This window comes from Corythoichthys intestinalis, chromosome 6, assembly GCF_030265065.1.
Source record: "Corythoichthys intestinalis isolate RoL2023-P3 chromosome 6, ASM3026506v1, whole genome shotgun sequence".
Classification (NCBI taxonomy): Eukaryota; Metazoa; Chordata; class Actinopteri; order Syngnathiformes; family Syngnathidae; genus Corythoichthys; species Corythoichthys intestinalis.
The window spans coordinates 16,372,848-16,396,109 of NC_080400.1; the positions used below are offsets into that span (position 1 = coordinate 16,372,848).

At 38.0% G+C, this 23,262-nt stretch overlaps 1 protein-coding gene across 3 annotated transcripts in view; it reads left to right on the forward strand.

Moving 5' to 3' along the window:
* LOC130917960 (RNA-binding protein Nova-1-like) overlaps positions 1 to 23,262 on the forward strand; it is a 135,481-nt gene that overhangs the window by 2,150 nt on the left and 110,069 nt on the right. The window contains exons 1-2 of one of the 3 annotated variants that reach the window (XM_057839761.1): positions 95 to 728; positions 4,130 to 4,198. In XM_057839761.1, the coding sequence (XP_057695744.1) occupies positions 572 to 728; positions 4,130 to 4,198 (226 nt within the window). In that variant the 5' untranslated portion in view covers positions 95 to 571. Of the gene's footprint in view, positions 1 to 93; positions 729 to 4,129; positions 4,199 to 23,262 lie in introns of those variants that run through there. The other 2 variants (XM_057839762.1, XM_057839763.1) reach the window with 2 other exon arrangements.

Consider the following 23,262-nt stretch of genomic DNA (forward strand, 5'->3'; position numbering starts at 1 on the left):
TGACGTCACGCCCTTTCTTCCCATCCCCGCCCCCTCCGCAAGCATCGAGCGAGAGTAGGGATGCTCTCCGAACGCGAGAGCGACTGCAGCATCTTCAGCGAGACGACGCACAGCAGCACGTCTCTCTCTTTCCTCCTCGCGCGCGCTCCCGACTACCTGGCTCAACGCGCACGCACGAATCTTTTGTCCCTTCGACTGCGCATGTCTGCTTTTCGCATCCCTTTTCGCCCGGATTTCGTCGCAATGACACGCGCGTGATGGAAGACTGACGTGAACGCGCTTGTAGCAGCAGCAGCAGCCAGCCAGCCTCTCCTGGAATCTTCTCTTCTCCCCCCCCTCCCTCGTCCACCTCGTCCTCCACCCGCCATCCTCCCTCCGGCGCGCACAGCATCTCCCACGCGCGTGCGCGAGAACCCCACACCGCTTTTTTTTTTGTCTATAGTGCGGACGCGCGCGCGCCACCCTCCCGAGGACTCGCCCGCGCGGCCACGCTGCGTCAAGAAGAGAAAAGAGGAGGGAAAAGAAGGGGGGATTTGAAGTGGACCGAGGCACCATCCGAGAGAGCGCAAACATGATGGCCGGCGGAGCAGTGCAGCAGAACGGACTCTTCGCCACCCCGCTTCACCACGGCCAGCAGCCGCACATGGAGGCCGACCCTCCGGACTCCCGCAAAAGACCCCTGGAGACCCCCACTGAGGCCAGCAGCACCAAGCGCACTAACACGGGAGGTAAGAGATGCGCCAGGCCGGGGGAAGGAGCGACGACCGACGGATGCACGGCTGTGGCTCGCTCCGGTCCATGTCCGGCCCTCGGAGTTGCGTGGCGACGCTTTATTATCACGGCGATTATCATTATTACCATTCTGGAGCCTTCGCTCCTGTTTAACGGAGCGTTTTATCGGCCGCGTGACGGGAATGAGACGAGCAGGCGCGACCCAGGGATGCGGAGGCGAGGCTACCACGTTAGCCTCGCCTCCAGCCTGGCTCTTTTTCTGAACAAGTGGGACGTAAACAAGTGAAATCCGGATGCGGCTGGCGCGTGAAGGCATCATGACCTTGTGTGTGAGAGTGACTGAGATAATCTCACACATCAGACGCCATCGCCCGATTAACAAGCAAGTGCGTCAGTGTGCACTCACACGCCAGCGAGTCCCTCTTATTATGATTCTGATGCTTATGAATATTCTGATGGTCCACATTACGCCATGGCAATCTCCATACTTGTTTTCTTTTTGTGTTTACATGCTGTCATGCATCCCATCACAGCATTTCAATCATCATGCAGTCACTGCAAACACAATTGTACATTTAAGAGCATATCTGACACTTAAAAACACAGAATAAATGTAATAGTCAAGCACATTTCAAATGACAAGCCGTACATTGGCAGTCATTGTTGTGCGACATCACCAAAAATGTCTACCAGTTATTATGTTTTGTAAATGTGAATTTTGAAGCTAAAATACAAGTTGAAGGTTGTCAATAGGATGTCAATAGAAGGTTCTGGATTCTTAACTCATTGGATGCGATTGACAGGGATAGACAAACTAGAGTTGCTTGAAAAGTGTTTTTATATAGACCATATAATGTCGTTGGCTTATTACTACGTACAAGACTGTAACTACACATCAACAACTTTATTACTTTTTAAATAGCTTAAATGTTATTTTGTAAATTGATGCATTGGCTGCCCTTGACGGCCATGGACGTCCATTCCATTTTGACATTGGAGGGATGGCAGCGATCATTCCTGGACAAGAACCGGAGCCGAGCGAATGATCGCTGTCAGCGTTCCATATCAAAAAGGATTGCACGTCTATCGCCGTCAATGGCACTGAAGCATTATCATTTAATACCAAATTTGATATCTATTGCTGTCAATGCAGTGAATGAGTTAAGATGTCAGCATTTAGTCCAAATTTGTTTATTTTATGCTGATGGCGGAAGAGATCCTCAGACATGAGTTTAAAGCAGGCAGTTTTTTTTTTTAATAACCGGCGGTACATTTAAATCGCTTCAAATCCGTTAAATCTGCGCCGCATCAAAACATTTGCCGAGTGGCTCTGAGTGACCTACTTGCCGAAAAGCTACCAGAAGAACACTGAGGCGACGACTTTGATTAGCGGGTTAAATGGCGTCGTGTTTAAGTCCACACCGTTTACAATAGCTCGTGTTTATGTTAGTGCTGCTTCTCATTGGTCAATTGAAGCAGTGATGTTTGGGTTAGTGAGTCAGTATTTGGGTCGTAGAGATCAGTGCGGTTAAGTCATGTTTTTAATCATAACTCCAATTGGCAGTGTTTGACTCGTGTGTTATGTTATTCGTAAGGTAAGACATGTGGCCTGTTTAAATGATGACATTTGAAGTCAGTTTTTGATTATGAGCTAATGTCATATCAGTATTGGTTGGATTCATGAGTCAAATCAGAGATGTTTTGATGAATCTGTTATGATAGAGTAGATAAGTTTGGCTGGCGACTTGAATCAGTTATACTTGTGGTCAATTAATGTTTCTACGATTGACTTAAATGAGTGAGTTTTGAGTCGAATCAAAAATGTTTTGGAGTAATGTCTGATGATTTGAGTAGTGACTAAATCGATGATGTTTTGATGAAAGATTGAAATCAGTTTTAGGATTTGTGAGTTAAATCAGTGACATTATGATTGAGCTGAATTAACATTTCAATTGGTGATGATTTGAGCGGTCGATTAATTGATGAGTGACTAAGTCAAGTTTTTGAATGGAGTTAGATTAATGTTTGATAACCGATTTACGCCTGTATTGGTTTGATGGGTGGGTTCAATCAGTTCAACAGTTAATGTTTTGCATCGGAATTTTAATCAGTGATTTCATTATCGACTCGAATCGGTTGTATTTGTATGAGGGAGTTAAATGTTTCCATTGATTTGTGACTTAAATTAGCAACATTTTGATGAGTGCTTAAAATAAGCAGTATTTTGCTGAGTGACTTTAATTCTTTTTGTAGTTAAAGCTGATGTTGTAGTTAATAAAAGAAATTTGTGACGGTTTGATATTTTTACTTGTGGGTTAAATGTCAATCTGATTGGTAATTGAAATCAGTGTTGTTTTGGTTCGTAACTTGAATTAGTAATGATTGAGATAAATTAATGTTCAGTGAGTAAGTTTTGATGTGCGAGTCAAATCAGAAATGAGTTAAGTCTGATATTTTTAGGAGGGACTTAAATCGATGAGGTTTTAATGAAAGATTTAAATCAGTGTTGTTTTTATGCGTGTTTCAAATCAGATACGTTACGATCGAGTTGAATGAACGTTTGAATCGATAATTTGATAAGTGAATGAAAGTCATATTTTAATGGTGTCTGGGTGAGTCTAATCAATGAGGAATTTATGAGGGACTTAAATTAATACCGTTTTGATAGGTGACTTAAATCAGTGAAAGGTAAATTGATGTTTTGCACGGTAATTTTAGTCAGTGATGTTTTCTTAATTGCCCTAAATAAGTTGTATCCTAACGGTGTTTCGATTACTGACTCAAACTAGCGATTTTGATCGGCAATTTATATGTTGATAAAGCTGATTTTTACGTTCGTATCCAAAATCTGTGATATTTTCATTTGTTAAATCTGGAATATTTTTACTCGTGAGTTAAATCCTTCATATTGTGATTAATAACTTCACAATGTTTTGTCTAGGTCGCAACCACCGATGTTTTGTGTTAGGTAATTTAGATTGATGAGTTAAAGCAGCGAGCAACTGAATTGTTGATGTTTTGACATTTGACTTAAACCAGTGACGTTTTAGTGCAGCTTAGTGCTGCATGTAAAAGCCCCCCTCTCTGGGGATGCTGAGTGCAGCAGGCAGGCAGCTCGTCCATTTAGACAAATGAAAAGCTTGGGATGATGATGAAGAGCACGATGAAGAGGAGGATGAGGAGCGACTTAGCGGCCTCAGCCAGCAGACTGAAAGTGAAAGATCGTAACTTATCGCAGAGAAAAATGTCTTTGGATCCAAACGCGAACTCTAAATCAAGTGTACTTACTAGCTTTAGTTTTAGCGTTTAGCTTAGCCGTCCATTTGGTTGTTTCTGTGAACAAATTAGTTGACGCTACACAACCCCGACCCCCCCTCTCTGCTTCCTCTCTCTGTAGTGGCCTTCCTGCAGCCCCTTTTTGAAAGCGAAGGCATTGTTTTCCCACACCAAGACACTGAGACCCATGGTAAGACTGCTTCTTTCTACCAATACCTAACCTTTACACACATACACACACGTGTACACACAATACACAAGGCATGCTAATGTGCTTTCCAATGTATCCATGACATCCATTTTTTTTAATTCCATGTGTTTTCTTTCTCCTCGCTGCCAAACTGGTGAGATCTCATGACCTTTGACCTCATGCCAGCCATGCCATCATTTGGGCTTGTTTTTATTTCTCATGTGCAATTTTAAAGCCTAGACCTGAGCTAGTTTGATTATGTTTTTTTTTTTCTTTCAGCAACAATAAGGGGGATTTTACTTTTTTTTTTTTTTTTTTTTTTAATTTGATGTACAGCCCCCCCACAAAATGCATAAAGCGAAGTTCCGGACTAGGGCTGCAACTAACGATTATTTTTATAATCGATTAATCGGATTATTAATTACATGATTAATCAGATAATTGTCACTTTTTTCAATTACCTTGACAGTTTAACTTGAAGTTGTTTTAGGCATGTTGTAAGTAACAATGAAGACAAAATGGATGACTATTTCCTTCAAAAATAATACTTTTTTTTTCCAGCTTCCAGACTTAACTTTAGTCTACAACTGTACTGTTTTAAGTACATAAAACCTGGTTTTTAATAAAGGTTTTGAGCATAAAACATAAGAATTTCTCAGACAAATGTCCTGTTCAATCAAATAAAAAGTTTTGCTGATTGACATTTTTTATCATGTGGGCAAAGCGCTGATATAAATTGTGCAAATGACTCATTCAAATTCTTTAAATAAACTAAACAACAAATTTGAATCAGGAAGAGATGGAGTGTAATGAATCAGTTTTCTTTATCAAACAGTTGTTCACAAGTACAATCCAAATCCAATTTCAAAGCATTCTCTCGTATGATAATTTACAGTTTGAATGGGAGCTTGTGTTGAAATGAGACGCTAAGGTGTTATATGAATGGGTTTATGTGTGTGGTTTCTTGATAAAAAGAAATGACATGAAAGATTTTTTTTTTTAGACCTGTCCTCTTCAGCTCCTTTGACATGGAGAATGGTAATATGAGTGTCCTTATAGTCTGAACAGTTTTAATGTATCACGTTGGCGTATGATATGCTCCCGTTGTGAAGAAATGAGAAATCTTTACTATCTGACAATAACACAAGTGCTTATATACTTCTCCAAAACACAATACAAAAGGACACTTAAGATTCTGATTAGCATAATTGCTAACCGATTTAGCACTTTGTGCTAAGTAGTAACGTCTCATCAACAAAGAATACATACATTGGCTTCATTTACTCACCTGTGAAGGAGGCACACTGGATCTAACAACACAAAAGTCAATCTAGCTCTCGACACTTTGTAAAGTTATTGATTCAGCAACCCTACCCGAGTGTAGCTGTGAACTCTCTCTTGCTTTAGTCACTGGCACATTACACACAAAGACCCAAACGGGACTGCTCTTAGCTGCCGGCAAAAGTCGATTGTCAAAATTATTGGCAACTAATTTAGTAATCGATTCGTTGTTTCAACCTCAGTTTGGACAATAAGTTTTAATAAAGTGGAAACATAAAACTATTAAATGTAGCCTTAACCTTAAACCCTATGACAAGGAGTGGTATTTGATTTTCTAAAAGTTCACACATACTAAATCTAAAAGTAGAAAAAAAAGTTTATCGTGTATGGGACTACACATACTGCTTAATATTAATTGTATTTAAATGTTGGCTATGTCAGCAAGAACAAGGCCATTTCAAGGCAAGATTGGACTTTTTCCCTTTCAAAAATCGAACAAATAGTGCAATACAAATACAATTAATTAATTAGCTGCCATTGATGGTGATAGACGAACCAGAATTGTGTTAAAAATGACCGGTTTTTACATTGACACATAGTAACTGGCATAATAACACTTTCTACACTGAAACTAAGGACACATCAACAACTTTCCAACTGCTCTGACTGCTTTAATTTTATATTTGAAATTTTAACTAATTGCCTGTCACTGACAACGATAGACATCCAATCCAGTTTCACTGGGAAGGGGTTGAATGTTCATAGACTTCATAATGGTATTTACGGGACACAGGGCGCGGCGCCGATTAATAGGGGGCCTATCTCCGTCAAAGCTGACCGAGTAGAAACGCAGACAAAGAGCTTTTTACATTGAAAATTCTTGTGAATAAATGCTTAATTCCCTCAATCCTTTATAGATATGGCTGTAAAACAGTCTCGATTATTGGTTAAAAGTAAAAAAAAATCCTGCAGATAGCATTTATTTTATGTAAATATGTCGAAGAACGATGCTTTTCTTTAAGTCACACACCGCCTTATCACAACAAAGAGCTCTTTACGTTTAAATTTTTGTGAATAAATGCTTAAATCCCTCAATTCTTAATAGATATGGACGTAAAACGGTCTCGATTCTTGGTTCAAAGCAAAAAAACGTGCAGTTAGAATTTATTTTAAGTAAATGTCGATTGTGCTGCTTGCCTTAAAGTCACACTGTGGCGCAGCCTTACCACAGCAAAGAGCTTTTTACGCTTAAATTCTTGTGAATAAATGCTTAAATCCCTGAATTCTTTATAGATATTGACGTAAAACAGTCTCGATTATTGGTTCAAAGCAAAAAAAAAAAAAAAAAAACAGCAGGTAGCATTTATTTTATGTAGATATGTCGAAGGACGAAGCTAGTCCGTAGCAATTAATTTCTCCCATTGATTTTTTTTCACAACGTTTCAAAATGCATGCATGGTATGAAAAATATAATAATTACTTTGAGTCCTCGAACAAATCACTCCTGATACAATCCTTCCTGTTGGTATGCGGTACAGCTTTCTTACTTTCTTACCAGCATTACATATGCTGCGTGCGTGTGTTTGTGAATAGCTCCTCAGTATGTGCCCGATGTGACCTGTCAATACCATTATGAAATCTATGGCTCGTTCATTCAATCTTAGCCATGGGAGTTGGAAAGTCCTAAATTGACTAATCTTTACACAGTCTTGAATAAGTATTGAATTTTGTCAGGTTGATTTTTACCTTTCAAGTTTTAAATTGTGCTGCATTGTGTGAAATTGGACTGAGGCAATGTTTTGACACCCTAGAAGCCTCTGATTTGCTATGTTGACTGCAAAATTTGCCCCAGATTTGGCATTAAATTTTATTTTAAGTAGTTGTAAAACGCTCTTTAAAAGTCTTAAATCTTACCCGATGAAACGTGAAAGACCCAAAACTAAACAAAGGAACTTTATATGGGAATTTTGGAGGATTACACTGTGTTTGGATGGCAGGAACTACTGCTGTACTTTCTAGAGGCCCAGAACATCTTTGACAAAACCTGTTTGACTGGAAACTTTTTGTTCCCAAAAACAAGAATTTAAAATTGGAACTAAAGCTGCAACTGTTATTTATTTTAATCATCGATTAATCCGTCAATTATTTTTTTAGATTAATCAATGGACCACAGTATAAAATGTGCATCCATTTATTTAAGAAGTCATTTTTGTAGCGTGGCAGTGCAAAAAAAAAAAAAAGAACATAATTATGATTCAGTTAGTGGTTTGGTCCAGGAAATGTCAGAAAATTGGTAAAATGTGGATCATTCCTTTCCAAAGTTAAAGCAGATGTATTTTAAAAATTGTACTTTGATTAAACGCAAGCAGAATCTGAGGATTTGGACAATTTGAAGTTAAACACGATCTTGAAATGGAAACAGTATATAATGAGTGGTTCAGATTCAGATGAACTGTATTGTAATTGCAGAACAACAAAATTTGCAGTCGCAGTCCTTGCAGTCCTTGCAGTCGCAGCCTTGCTGTGGACCATTTTTTTCAATTTCCACCACAGGTTTTCAATAGGGTTGAGATCTGGCCTATTTGCAGGCCATGGCATTGACTGGATGAGACTTTCTAGCTCTGTGGCATGATGAATTGTCGTCTTGGAAAATGATTTAATTATCCCCAAACATATTTTCAACTGAAGGGATCAGAAAGCTATATAAAATTTCAATGTAAACTTGTGCATTTATTGAAGATTTCACCACAGCCAACCTCCCAGTGCCTTTGCCTGACATGCAGCCCCATATTATCAAGGACTGAGGGAATTTTTATGTTTTCTTCAGGCAGTAATCTTTGCAAATCTCACTGGAACGGCACTGAACAAAAGTTCCAGCATCATCATCACATCCAATGCAGATTCTTGACTCATCACTGAAAATAATCTTCATCCAGTCATTCACAGTCCAAGGTTGCCTCTCCTTAGCCCAGTGCTTCTCAATTATTTTCTGTCACGCCCCCCCAAGGAAGACGTAAATGTTTCGCGCCCCCCCAAACTCTCTGCCGCCACTGTAAATAGTATCATTTGTCTATAAAATTACTATTATAAATAAGCATCTGCCTAACATTGTGTCCTTTTTTTCTAATAAAGAAAAAGGTAACATAGATCAACTTATAATAAAGTATAACTTTATTAACATTGTTTTTTTTTGTAACAGAATACTTGATGTGCATCAATTTGCCTGAATTAAAAAAAAAAAAAATCACATCCAAACTAAAAAATACACTCAAGGTACATTTTTGACCATTTGATACAGAAAAATAAAATGTAATAAAATCAGTAAATAATACCAAATTAAAATTGATTAGAAACATTCACTCATGAGGCCAATGTGCCAAAAAATTTGACCGAAAAAACAAATCTGAATAAAAGGGGGAAAAAAGTGTCCTTGGACAGGACAGTTTTAATTTTTGCTGCTCACAGTATTTGCCTCCTTTGCAATGGTGTGGAGTTATTTTGCAATTAGCATGCTAACAATGCTCACTGGCTTACTGATATAACACTGACAAAGCAGGACGATTGTTGGCAATATTCGGCACGTTTTCACTGAAAAAAACAAGCGGCTTAACAATGAGATTGGGGTCTAATGTCTTTAAGTGGCGTCTTAATTGATTTGGCTTCTTGCTGTCTGCTATAATTATTTTTAGACACAGTAAACAGTGGTCTTTCATCATCACCCACTGTATTAAAAGTCAAAGCTAAAAGGCAAACGGCACAAAAAAAGCGCATTCACGGCGGCCAAGGTAGAACCGTAGGTGAGGGCGGTTGTCGTGACGATCCCAAGCCGAAAATGGCACTTCTCGGGCGGCGACGTGAGAACCGGACAAGACAGTGGGTCGCTGCGTGAGTGAGTCAGGTCGGAAAACGGCTTTCGAAAACGGCGGTGGCACACTGCTCTTCATATCTGTTGTCTGTGTGTGCTGAGTGCTCCTTCCTTAGTTCAAAAATACTGCGCGCACTCTGAAAATGAGAGCGCCACTGCCACCTACTGAGTGGATGTGCAAGTACACTTTATTCCAGTACAGCAAAAAAAAAAAAAAAAAAAAAAACATGTTCCCCGAGGTCACATGCGCCCCCCCTGGCATTGCTCTGCGCCCCCCCAGGGGGGCGCGCCCCACTATTTGAGAAGTACTGCCTTAGCCCATTGCAGCCTTTTTTTTATGTTTAAGTGTCAATTATGGTTTCCTTTTAGCTTACCTGTATGAAAATCCCATTTCCTTTAGGCGATTTTGCACAGTTCTGTCACATACCTTGATTCCAGCTTCCTCCCATTTCTTCTTTATTTGTCTTGTTGTACATTTTCTGTTTTTAAGACATATGGCCTTTAGTTGTTTGTCATGACGTTTGGATGTCCTCCTCGGTCTACCAGTACGCTTAACTTTAACAACCTTGCCATGCTGTTTGGTCCAGCTGACTGTGAACTGCCCACATGTTTGGCAACCATACGTCTAGTCTTACCTTCTTTAAGAAATTTGATAATCCTCATCTTGGTCTCAAGAGACATCTCTCTTGTTGGAACCATGATTCTTGTGAATCCACTTGGTCCAGCAGCCCTTCAAGGTGTGATAACTGCACTATTTTTAACTGCTGACTAACGAGCAGACCTAATCTGAGGCAGGGGCCCAATAAAGGAAAGGAAATTGACTGGGTAGGTGTGTATTTTCTACTCAAAATGGAGTGATTCCATATTTTTTCTTCAGAATGGAGTGATTCTATATTTATTTCCCTGCACTTGCGCTGTAAAAGTAGGATTTACTGACCACCAGTGTTGTTAATAACGGCGTTAGAATATAATGGCGTTACTATTATTTTCTTCAGTAGTGAGTAATCTAATTACTTTTCTCATCTTGGCAACGGCGTTACCGTTACTGAGCCGGGAAAGGCGTGCGTTACTATGCGTTACGATGTTGGTTGACGGACTCGAGAAAATGCTGAAAAAGATGGACTCACGGAGACGAGAGAGCATAGCAGGAGTGGGGAGGAGGCAAGGGAGTGTCACGCCGTTGCAAACGCGATGCTACTATGCTAGGTGGCTCCAATAATACCTGACTGTAGCTGATAGCCTACAAACTACGCCCACATGATGCTTAGGTACATACCACATAAGGTGGGGAGAACAAGTATTTGATACACTGCCAATTGGTTTTCCCATTGACTGTGTATCAAATACTTGTTCTCCCCACTGTATATACAGAACTAGATGCAAATGACAGACACGACGGCATTAGCAACATGTATAATAAAGAACTAGATGCGTTAGTAAACAGACGCCATCTTAAAGCAGTAGACTTCTCAGGACTTAAATCTATCTTTAAATGATGAAACCGTTTTAAAACTTACACATATCGAAAATAGACAGAAGGGAAGTTAATGCAATCACAGGAGCAATTTTAACAACTTTAACGGTTGATTCACAACATTAAATGACTTCCACACATAGGATAAGTTACTATCTAGTTATCGCAATATCCGCAATACCCGTGTCTAGTTAAGTTTAGGGTAAAGAATCCGGCTAGGGCCATTGTCCCAAAAACCCTTTAAACTTCTCATTGTGTGACCTGTTTTTTTTTTTTTTTTTTTTTTTTTTTGAGGGAAAAAAACATGAAAATGATCACCAGTTACTTTGCCAAGTAACTAATTACTCTTACATTCAGGTAAATGAGTTACTAACGCAATTACTTTTTAGGAGAAGTAAGTTGTAACTGTTGACCACCACAATGGTTTTATTCATTTCTTTTAGTGTTTCTGAATGCCAAGGAGTTGCACTTTGGAACTAATTCATTATTTTTCAAGCTTTTTATCTGAGTTTGTTCTACATAATAAAATGTCTGAGTGAGTGCTCGTCCGAGACCGGTGATTCCATACTTTTTGCTAGGGGTTATATATATTGAGGTGTTAAAAGCCATCGAATCCAAATCGATCAAAACGCAAAACATAGTGTCAGCTTTTGGGGATGTCGTTTTGTTTTGTTGTGAAATTGTGGAAAACATTCAAATTTCATTTTTTCAAATTGTGTGTGACTTGATAGCTTTTGGGAAATATCAAAAATAGGATACAAACTATAAAATCCGGCCGTCTCTGGTGTGTTAGACACTCATCAAGAAAGCGAGAGTCATTTTTAGTCGCCGTATGTGTGTTAATATACAGTACGCATGTGTGTGAGTCTCTGTGTGTGCTAGTTTGCTATCTGGTGGTCTCTGTGTGATCCAAATGGCCGCCTGCAGCACATAAATCACAGCAAATGTCTCATAAAAAGAGCTAAAGGTCCTGAAAAGATCAATGAGGAGCCCCTACAAGCCCCCCTAATTGAACTAGAAGGGTTGGTAGTGAATGATCATGTGTCAATGCCATTGACGGCGATAGACGTTTAATGCGTTTGGACTGAGAGGGGAAGGCAGCTATTGTTCGATAGTTGCCAGCCCCTCCTAGACATCTATTGCTGTCATTGGCAGCCAACGTTTAGATTCTGGTTGATAGAGCATTATAGCGCTTGATTTTCACTGCTGATGGAGGGATGAAGGCACGATTGACATTTGCGCGAGTCGCCATCGAGTGTGTCGGCCATTAGTCGCGCAACAGTTTAGAAGGAGGAGGAGGGTTCTTCTGGTTCTTGTGAATGTGTTGGAGGAGCAGATATGGCCTCCAGAGGAAGGTCTGAACTTTCAGTTGCCATGGCAACCCAACTGGATCACCGCGCTAGTTCCTCGCCTTCTATACTGCTTTCATCATCTTTTGCTTTTTCTGTTGTTGCCAGGTTCTGTCTTTGCTTTATTTACATGCTTTTCTTTTTAGTCCTCATTTTATTCTTCGTTTTTATTTAATTTTATTTCTTTTTTCCTTTTCTCCCTGTTTGTATTTCTCTGCATTTTTTACCCTCGCTTTCCCCAAAAGTTTTTTTCCCTTAATTGACACATTTCATTTCATTGTTCATCTTTGTCTTTGATTTCAACCTTTTTTTCTACTGGGTTATCTTTCTATTCTTCCCTTTTTTTAAATTTTACATCATTCCAAAACACGTCTTGTGCACGTTTCTCTTGTGCTTTATCTTTCATTCCTCATTTTCTTTCTCATTCTGTTCATTCCTTATCTTTTCTTGCAGATTTTTTGTGAACCTTTTCCATTTCTACATTTTCCAGTCTGTCTTTCAGTTCTTGACTTTGCTTTTGAATTCTTTGTGTGGATTCCAACTTTTCATTCCTTGCTTTCCTATCGTCCCCCTTATCTCTTCATTTTCATTTACTTTTTTCCTTCCATACATCCAAGTAAGTTACTTTAGCAATCTGTTTTTCCAATCTTTAACTTCATTTTTCTGCTTCTACTTACTATGTATACTTTTTAAAATTCTCTTTCCTGTCACTCCTCATACATTTCATTCCCCCTTATCATTTTCTTTCATTCCCTCGTTTCAACCCTTTCCTCTTCATTCTTTGTTTTCCATTCATTTTCTCCCTCCCCTTGTTTTTTTTTTTTTGTTTTTTGTTCCGTAATCCCTTTGTCTTCCGCCCTTTTCACTTTCCTTGACTTTCCACTCTCGACTGCGCAACGCGTTCCAATTCAATCTGTAAATTGTTGGACTGACGCAGCGTTTTCTTTTTTTCCCCCGGAAGGTCGGGACAAGGAACATACACACACACACACACATAAACATTAGTAGTATAAGACAGGCCGTTGATAGCTATTCAGAATAGAGTGTCTTGTGTTTTTGAGCTCTTCATAATATTCTGAAAATTGACAAACAGTCGTATGAATCAGTGTGAGGAACTGCGGCATTCCGGCTAGCATTTTCCTTTCCTTCGTTCTCCTCGTACATTCTAATCATGCTGTGCTCCCTTATTCCCTCACTCTCCTCTACCTTCATCTGCCCATCCATCCACCCATCGCCCGGCAACCACCACCGCCATCGATCGGGCAGGGCCGTGAAGCCAATCGCTTTGACCTCTTCTACTCCTATGCCTTTTTTTTTTTTTTTTCAAAAATACTGCATCAATGTAAAAAAAAAAAAATGAAGGCGCCAAAAGGCGGCGATGTTGGAGCTAAGCGAGGCGGGCGATTGGCTGTTGAGCATGGCGATGAATATGGATGAGAGGGGGTGATGAGAAAAGGCTGAGCCAAGCAAGGAAGACAACCACGCACCTCCCCCTCATCCCAACACACACACACACAAAATGGGAAAATGATTGTTAGCATTGTTAGCGTAGCCGGTTCCATTTGAGCTGACGTCTGTTGAAATACAATTATATGGAGAACAAAAAATCAAAGTGCTTTTGTTGAGTTTTTAAGCCTGAGTTCACAAGTTGTTGTTAGCATTGTTAGCTTAGCCGCTTCCATTTGATCTGACGTTCGTTGAAATTGTAGTTACATGGACAAAATCACATTTTTGCTTTTTTTTTGATAGTTTCAAGCTTCAATACAAACTCAAAATAAACACAAATTAATTCCAACGTTGTTAGCATAGCTGCCTTCAATTGGTCTTATGTTAGTTGAAATAATTAAATTAGTGCTGCAAAAATTAATCCAATAACTCGAGTATTCGATTAGAAAAAAATATTCAAATTAAATTTTGTTGCTTCGAGTATTCGTTTAATTAAAGTGGCGTTGCTTCGAGTATTCATTTAAGTAAAATGGCGTTGTAAAGGTTTATTTTGAAAGTGTTTGCATTTCGTTTATTATTTTACTGAATCCAACTGCTCCCTGTTCAGACCAACTTAAGCTAAGTTTTTGTTTGAGCTCATATTTTTTAATGCATTCGTAATTTTGTTTATAGGGATATTTAGCTGTTTTTCGTGGGATTATTTGTCTGAACCCTTTGTTAGGAGCATTGTAAAAAAAAATGTTGGCATTTTATAGCATCTAAGCTGGCAGACTTTTGCTAACTAAGTTAGCCAATTGTTCTTTTGTTCTACATAGATCCATATTTTTTATTTTTTTATACTGTTAGTGGCTCAGCTCAGGTATTTTAATTTTTCATTTTCCTTATCCAATTACTCGATTATTCGAACTAACTCGTTCATCAATTAATTGACTACTAAAATAATCGATAGCTGCAGCCCTAATTGTAATTACACGGGAAAAAAAATTTCCATAAATTCTTTTGTTGATCGTTTCAAGCCTGATTATACACGTAAACCACACACAGGCGACTGTTAGCATTGTTAGCATTGCCCCTTCCGTTTGATCTGACGTTGAAATAATTGTAAATAAATGGAGAAAAAAAATAAACACCGAAAACATTAAAATAACTAGCTGCCATCCCCTCCCAGTCAAAATTGATTAGTTGTCTATCGCCAGCATTGGCATCCAATAAGTTGATACCATTTAAAATTACATTTTTAGTTAGAAAATGTTCCATAATTCATGTAAAATACAGAAAGAAACATTCTTCTTCCTTGACAATTACACCATGTTTTTGTTGCTGAATAAAAAACTATTCAATAGACTATGTATGATATAGTACTGTATGCAGAGCCTCACTGTTCCGCTTCACAAAATCGAATGTGTTACACAGTACACAATTCACAAATTATTTGCGTATCTTCATGGTAAAGCTTGCCAAAATTTTCAGCGTTACACGTCAAAGGTTGGACGCCGACTTGAAATGTAGACGACACACAAACGGCGTCAAGCAATCCTCTGACAACCTCTTGATGAGCTCCAAGTATATTTTGGCATATCTTTCCTAGAGTAGACAGCTGGCGGAGCCTCACTGCTGTTTGGTGCATGCGTCTATGTTCAACCCCCCAACAAAAGACCCCCAGCACCAGGGGGGTGTTAGACAAAGCACGTACCCCCCTTCACTCCCTTAAAGGAGATGAATATTTGAATCCCCCAGAGGTCTCTCCCCCACCCCCAAACTCCCCTACATCACTGTCCAGCCAGCTGACAAACACAGGAACAAAAATGTCTTTTTTTTTTTTCTCCCCTCTATCTTTCAATGTTTACCACAATATAGCGAGGCTTCCAAATCCGTTCGAGAAACACGAGCAAAGCGGCGAGCATTAACGAGCTCATAAAGTGGGCGCTGGCCCGTCTGGTTCTGCACGTTACGAGCGGAACGCACGTTTAATCCGCTTGTAATCCGAGAGCCGGGTGGACATTGCAAGAATTTAGCCCCAAAATGATTCCTGTAGTTTATGAAATGATAGAAATAATGGACCCTGGTGGTAAAAGTACTCTGTAGTTGAGTAGTAGTAGCGATACATATTTTAAAAATAGAAGTCCTGTTTTACATGTCAACTCAATTACTTCAGTGAAAGCGAAAGGTTCCCATGTTAACCCCTTGCATACAGTTTATCTGTAGTTGTGGGCTACAAGTAATAGACTTATCGTCAACTAATCAATTATCAAATGAATCGACAACTATTTTGATGGTCAATAAATTGTTTAGACATTGTTTGTCCAAATTGTCTTTTTCAAAACCATTTAATGGCAAATATTGTCTTATTGTTTTACTATCTTTATTTTTGTAATTTTAATAAAAGGGAATATATTTGTGGCGGAAAACACTCAGGTGAGTTGAAGTTTCGCTCTAAGAACCGCAATTTGACCAAATTTCAAAATTGTCCAATATGCATGTGTGATACATCATTGGAAAGCCTAAAATCTCAATTTTCTGGGGGTGGAAAAGTTTTGAACAGGAGGACATTTTTTTAAAAAATGGCTAGTTTTCTTGTGAGAGAAATCAACACTGGATCCAAAAAGATTAGTGCAGGTAGAATAAAAAAAGCAAACGTGACGCTTACCATAGAAATAAAGATGTGAATGATATCAAAATATAAGCATGGTGTGTGCATCCATGAACTGGGTCGACAATAGGGCCTAGAATGTCGATCTCGGCCGGCAGTTCTCTTCCATTCGCTACTCTTTATAAGTTAAGGTGACAATTCTTATTGTGGTAACACCGCCAAAGAAAGCGCCTGCTTCGTCAGGTTTCTAATCATTTACTCTATCAACTCGCCTAGCGTCGGCTGCTGTTGACGCTAGGATCGAGACAGAAAGTAAAATCTCGCTGTCTTGCTCACCGTCACGTCAGCCCCGCGGTGCGTTCATAATTTGTTTTGCTCTTTGTAATTGCTATTTGCAGTAGTAACAGCAGTGTTTAATAAGGGTTTAGTATAGGTTTTTGGGCTGTGGAACAAATTAATGGGATTATAATGTATTCTTATGGGAAAATCCTGCTCGACATACGACTATTTTGACTTACAAACAAGGTCCTGGAACGAATTAACTACGTATGTAGAGGTACCACTGTGTTTATCATCTAAAATGTTGGGGAAAATGCAACAGTCCCCCCCAAAAAATACAATTAAGCGATAATTATGAGATCGATATCCGTGACCTATTTACAGACACTATTTATTTCATTGTGACGTAATTTGTTTAAAAGTTTGTAATGTGCGAGTGAATAATTTTATAAAGTCGTTTAAATTTTTTTTTTTTTTTACTAAATATTAGACATCAATTAATGATTCTAAGCTAAAAATTATACACATTTCAAATAATATAATTACTTCTTTTTATGGCAGCGGTTGCGCAGTGTCTGTAAAGGGGCGTCTCCAGGGTAAAACGGACAAATTAAAAATAGTTCGGGGGCTTGAAGCGCCATGAAACTGCTATGCCAGCATAAACACATATTGTTCTATCAAACACAAGTTCTTTTGGCTTTAAATACAGCAGTTTATTTTAAAGAGGGGTGCAAAAGCAAAAACTGCTTTTTCAGCCTTGTCTATGTTTTCCGCCAAATATATATATATATATATATATATATATATATATATATATATATATATATATATATATATATATATATATATATTTTAAAACCCTAAATATTTCATCAATATGTTTTAGTATCTTTTTATTTATTTGATTTTATTAAAATGAAAATGAAAGATGAAAGATGAAAAATGAAAGTAATAGTAAATTGCGTCTTTTATTTTTTTAAATAAAAATACATTTAAAATGTTAAAACTATGTATTATATATACTTTTTCTACTGCTACTATTTCTACTTTTTAAAACTTTTATCTTTATTTATTTATTTATTTCTGTTAATTAAAAAGGGGAAAACTATTTTTTCCACTGCTTTAAAACATTTATTTCATTCTTATGTGTAAATGTTTGTTTTAAACTATTTTTATATTATTGTTTTTATTGTTTATATATTAATTTAAATTTCTTAATTAGGAAAACAAATGGGAAAAACAGTAAATATTATCTTATTTTTAAAATCTTTCTAAAAAAAAAAAAAAAAAACAGAAAAAGCAGTAAATATTCACTGATTTCTGTAGTTGTCAGTCATTCACTGAGGACTACATAAATGTTATTTGAGCTATAAATATAGTGATTTACATGATTTACTTTGGTGGACCACACAAAATGATCTATTCCCCTGAGCTTTGAGTTGACACCTCTGCTCGACCCTCATTCACTACATTGACGGTGATAGACGTCCAAATGGCACTGAAACATGATCATTCACTTTCAACATGTTTACTGCATTAAAACCAAATCTTTAAATTGACTTTACAGGCTCTTTAAGTTTATTATTCATATGTGTGTGTTTGGCGGTGGTGAGGATGAGGAACTTGTAAGCGTTGGGGAGAAAGAGGACCCCCTTTTCCTTTTGCCCCGGGGACACTAGATCCCCAGGATTTAAGCCCTCAATCCCGCAGCATGTGGCGCCTATTCTGGGCCCGCTGGGTCGGCGCTGGCCTTAGCAACAGATTGCACTGTTTACAAGCCCCGTGATGGTGTATTATTTATGATGGAGCACCCGCAAACACGTTGAGCTGTGCTTATGAAACCTGCAAATAGCACACGCTCATGAGAGGAGGGTTAAGTTGACCTGTACGGCAGGGTCATTGGTTGCCGTCATTAGGGAAATCCTAACGTTTCGAACAATGAAGTCACGTCAAAAATAATCTTGCTATGACTTGAAATATAGAATTTCTTCACCCCTTCTTAATCCAATTTTATTTGTATAGCCCCATATCACAACAAGGTTGTCTCAAAGGGCTTTAAAGAGTCAATTTGATACACAGTCAGATACAGTAAATGAATGAGATGAGTTCATGTCCTGCCCCATCCTTAGACCCTCCATGGCGGCAAGGAAAACCTCCAAAAACCCAGTGGGAAAAGAGAAATCTTGGAGAACCACAGTCAGGAGTGATCCACGCCCAGGACGGAATCAGAATGTAAATAAAATACGGTTTAATGTTGTTGCAGGGGATGTTTACGGTGACTCTGTGCAAAAGATAAATGATAAAATAATACTTCACGCCCTCAGTCCATTGCGGATTTTTTTTTTTTTCAATGAAAAAAAAAAAGTACAGATGAGCCATCCCGAGCAGATCGCGGAGTCACTCTCCCTCCCTCCCTTTGTTGGTCACTGGAGTTGCTTAATAAAGTTAACGATGATTGACAGACGTTCAATGTTTGGCATTGCCAGAGAAGCGAACTTCAAAGCGGTGCATGTGTCAATCATCGTTTAACTTGTTAAACAGTTGCTGTGGCAACTCACTGTGTGTAAGTGAGAAGCTTGAGCAAATTTCAGTGGACTCACTCACTGAAGCATTTAATAAAGCCAAGCATTTTTCTGCTTTATTGTTGTTTAAAAATAATTCTGTGGGACAGTAACATGTTCAAAACTTATCATAATAATAACTTTTGAAGTGCTTAAAAACATTTATTATTATGTATATATACATACTTTTTTTTTTTTTTTTTTAATACCTTAAGGAAAAAAGTCCAAAAACATCCTGTATATATCTCTTTTCAATGATAAATCTGAATAAATACATTGAACAAACACACACAATTAAAATTTTTTTTTTTTTTATGGGGCGCTACTCCACGGTTTTTCCCTTATCGTGGCGACTTCTGGTCCCTATTAACTGCGAAAACTGTAGCACAGAAATATATTACACAACAATTATAGTCATGACATTACCTCCTAAAGTATTGCGAGTCCCATAAAAAGAATTATCTTTGAAAAAAATCACCATTATATAACGCAAAAAAAACCTTAAATAATTGTAGTACACTATCAAACATTTACCTCTGTCAGTCCCATCCAACTTAATGTATATTCATATAAGAAATCAATCAAAATACTATAAGTGAGAAAGAAATGAGAAGAATTTAAAAAAAATAATAAATAAAAAAAATGAAATAAAAAACACACAAAGAAAAACAACAAAAACAGAATTAACAAAAATAATACACTGCTGGCAAAACGTATTGGCACCCCTGCAATTCTGTCAGATAATGCTCAATTTCTCCCAGAAAATGATTGGGAGATCAATTACAAATACTTTGGTAGTAATATTTTCATTTATTTTGCTTGCAATGAAAAAAACACCAAAAAACATCATTAGCATTTTACGCAAAACTCCAAATATGGGCCGGACAAAAATATTGGCACCCTTTTTAAAAAAAATCATGTGATGATTCTCTAATTTGTGTAATTAACAGCACCTGTTACTTACCTGTGGCACATAACAGGTGGTGGCAATAACTAAATCACACTTGCAGCCAGTAAAAATGGATTAAAGTTGACTCAACCTCTGTTCTGTGTCCTTGTGTGTACCACATTGAGCATGGAAAAAAGAAAGACGAGCAAAAAACTGTCTGAGGACTTGAGAATCTAAATTTTGAGGAAGCATGGGCAATCTCAAGGCTACAAGTCCATCTCCAAAGACCTGAATGTTCCTGTGTCTACCGTGCATGGGGTCATCAATACATTTAAAGCCCATGGCACTGTGGCAAACCTAAAAGCTCTCGGCAGTAGCCTTTGCTAGAGCTCAGAAAGCTTTCTGAGCAAAAGCATGCGTCACTGTTTGGCCTGTGTTGCCTAAGAAAAAGTCAGTTCCAAGAATACAGTCATCAAAGTATAACATTAAAAAAAAAAAAAAAGGCCCAAAATCAAGTGGTTAATCATTAAGAATTCTACAAAATAAGTAGAAATAATTAAGTCTCAAGTTCAATAATAAATGAGTCCTATAATTTCAACAATGTTGTAAACATAATCATAATCATAAACAAAAGAGGTTCTAATAAGTTATATCATAATATAACAAATTTTGTAAAGCTGTGAGAATAAAGTAATCAAATTATAAAGAACAGGAGGAATAAAATTTTGGAAATAATATTTCAATATGTAAGATACAGTAATTGTATCACTAAAATTCCTAAAATTCCAAAAGCTGATCATATAATTATGAAAATGAAGGCATAAAATTACATTAAAGGGATCCTTTATTTTTAAGACAAGTAATTCTTAAAAGATAAATATTAGTATGAGTTATATAAATTTGATATTAAAACCCCTCTTAATGTTTTTTTTTTAAATAAAGTTTGTAAAATTCTTTTAAGTGTTAGGTCGCCATTCTTGTTACGTCGCAGTGCGTGACGTCACCGGTCCCGTTGCTGAAATTCCAGCGTGTCACTCGTTAGCTTTCCCCAACATGTCGTCAGTTCTACCCTTCCTATTTGAACCAGATCTGAAAAGTGAAGAGCAGGACAGCACTGTCAGTCGTTCACAAGACGAGTTTCAGGGAAAAATGCGTACAGCAAATACCTGATAAGACAAAAGTTGGGCAAAACTGGTGATGCGAGAGAGTCCTGTTGGGAACTCCGGTTGGGAGCGAGATTGTATGCTGTCCGGTTTTATTAGCAGATATTCAAGGTAAGCATATTGCGTTTTCAAACTTATCCCAATATATTTATGTACTGTAGATTGTTAGCATCCAGAGCTGTCGTGTGCTTTACATACAGTACAGGCCAAAGAGCACACCTTGTGTAATCCATGTCTTGTACATTGTAACGCGTGGTAGCTAGGATACGTGTATAAAAGTACCAAAAAGGGGAGAAGTTTCCACTTATGCACATTTATTCACAAAAAATATTTTCACCTTGACCACTCTTCACTCGGGAGCTCAGCAGTATGCAAACACGCTTCCCTGACGAACTCCAACATTGTTGTAAGGTCCACGTCAGAGTCACTGTCGTCACTGTAGCCAGCCATAGTGCTTTAATTATTTAGTATGATTTGGGGAAAACTCCCACGAAGACTAGTCAACAAAAAAGATAGCAATAGTAATCCAAATCCGCGTTTTTTACTCACTCGAAGATCCAGGAATTAGACCGATTCCATGGCAATGTCGCAGCCGACTGATCCGAAAAGCCGCTGTGGGACCGACAAATCAAAAAAATGGACAGATCCGAAACCAATATTGCAGACGCGGTGGGGCCGTCGGATCCAGAAAATAGACGGATCCCTTACTTGACTGAGGATCCAGGAAAAATGTTCAGACGCCAGTTGTAACGCGTGGTGGGTAGGATGCATGCATACAGGGACTAAAAAGGGGGAGAAGCTTCCACTTATGCACATTTATTCACTAAAAATAATAATTCCACCTTGACCACTCACTTCACTCCGCTTGTTTCCACTTGACTGGAAATTGCATCCAAAAGCAGCACATCGTGGCATTTTACTTTGCGAGTTTAGGCAGCAATAAGCAATTGTTGAACACGCTACACATTTAGAAAGATCCCAATGACGTCATCACTGCGAGCCAGCAAACCATGGAGCCAACTAACGGTCAAAATATGGATTAAATATTATAAAATATTGCCATTGATTTAACATTTTATGTGTTTCTAACAACATATTTTAGTACAAGAGAACAATTGTGGTTTATTAGCGCCTACATGTATTTAAGTTAGAGGATCACTTTAAGTTGTTAAACTGCGAGCATAAATACATAATAAATAAGATAAAATAAGTATCAAGTTCAAGTATCATGGAGTCTTGTTCACGAATAAATTTCATGCGGAAAGACATTCATAAAACCGGAACTGTACATAAGTGAACCGAACCAAAATGCAAAACCGAATCATTTCATTACATCCACGTGAACTGTTACACCCTTAGTGAAAAGGCGTCTGACACTTGAGGCGTCCATGCAGACACTCCCACTGTTGGTTTTGCATGTAGCACTTAGCTTGCGCTAATAATACTTTTTAAGAAGAAAAAAAATCAAAACCAAACCAAAAAGGTACATAAGTGAACCCAACCGAGACTCTTCAATACATCCACAGGAAACATTACACACTTAGTGATCAGTGTATCAAGTTGCACATGGCGGAAAACACTGTAGTGACTTGAAGTTCTGCTCTGAGAGCCCCAATTTGGCCAAATTTCAAAATGGTCCTATATGCATGTGTGATACAACATTGGAAAGTTTAAATCTTAATCTTCTGGGAGAAGAAAAATTTTAAACAGGAGGGCATTTAAAAAAATATTTAAACAGCAAAACCTAACTGGAGGTGAGAGCACGTGAGAGCATAATTAAAGATGCCATGATTTTAACGAGATATTATCGCGTACTAGCCTCTTTTCCATCCAAAAACTCCATGTAGCATATATCACCGAGTGTCAAGACATAGCTGTGAATGGCCACAGCTTGATTTTGGGGGGATTTTATGGGTGAAACATGGTCATATAACAAGTGTTGCGATGCAGAAATCGCAGACATCAAGGAGTGGTTGAGATTTTCATTTTCATATATTTACCCTTTTAAACATTTTTTTTTTAATGTTTCTTTGTTCGGATCGATTATTTATCATCTGAAATATTGGGGAAAATGCGACAGTAACGACAAAAATAGAATTAAGCGATAGTTATGCGATAGATATCCGTAACTTTTTTATAAACGCTAATTTTTTCATTGTGACGTAAT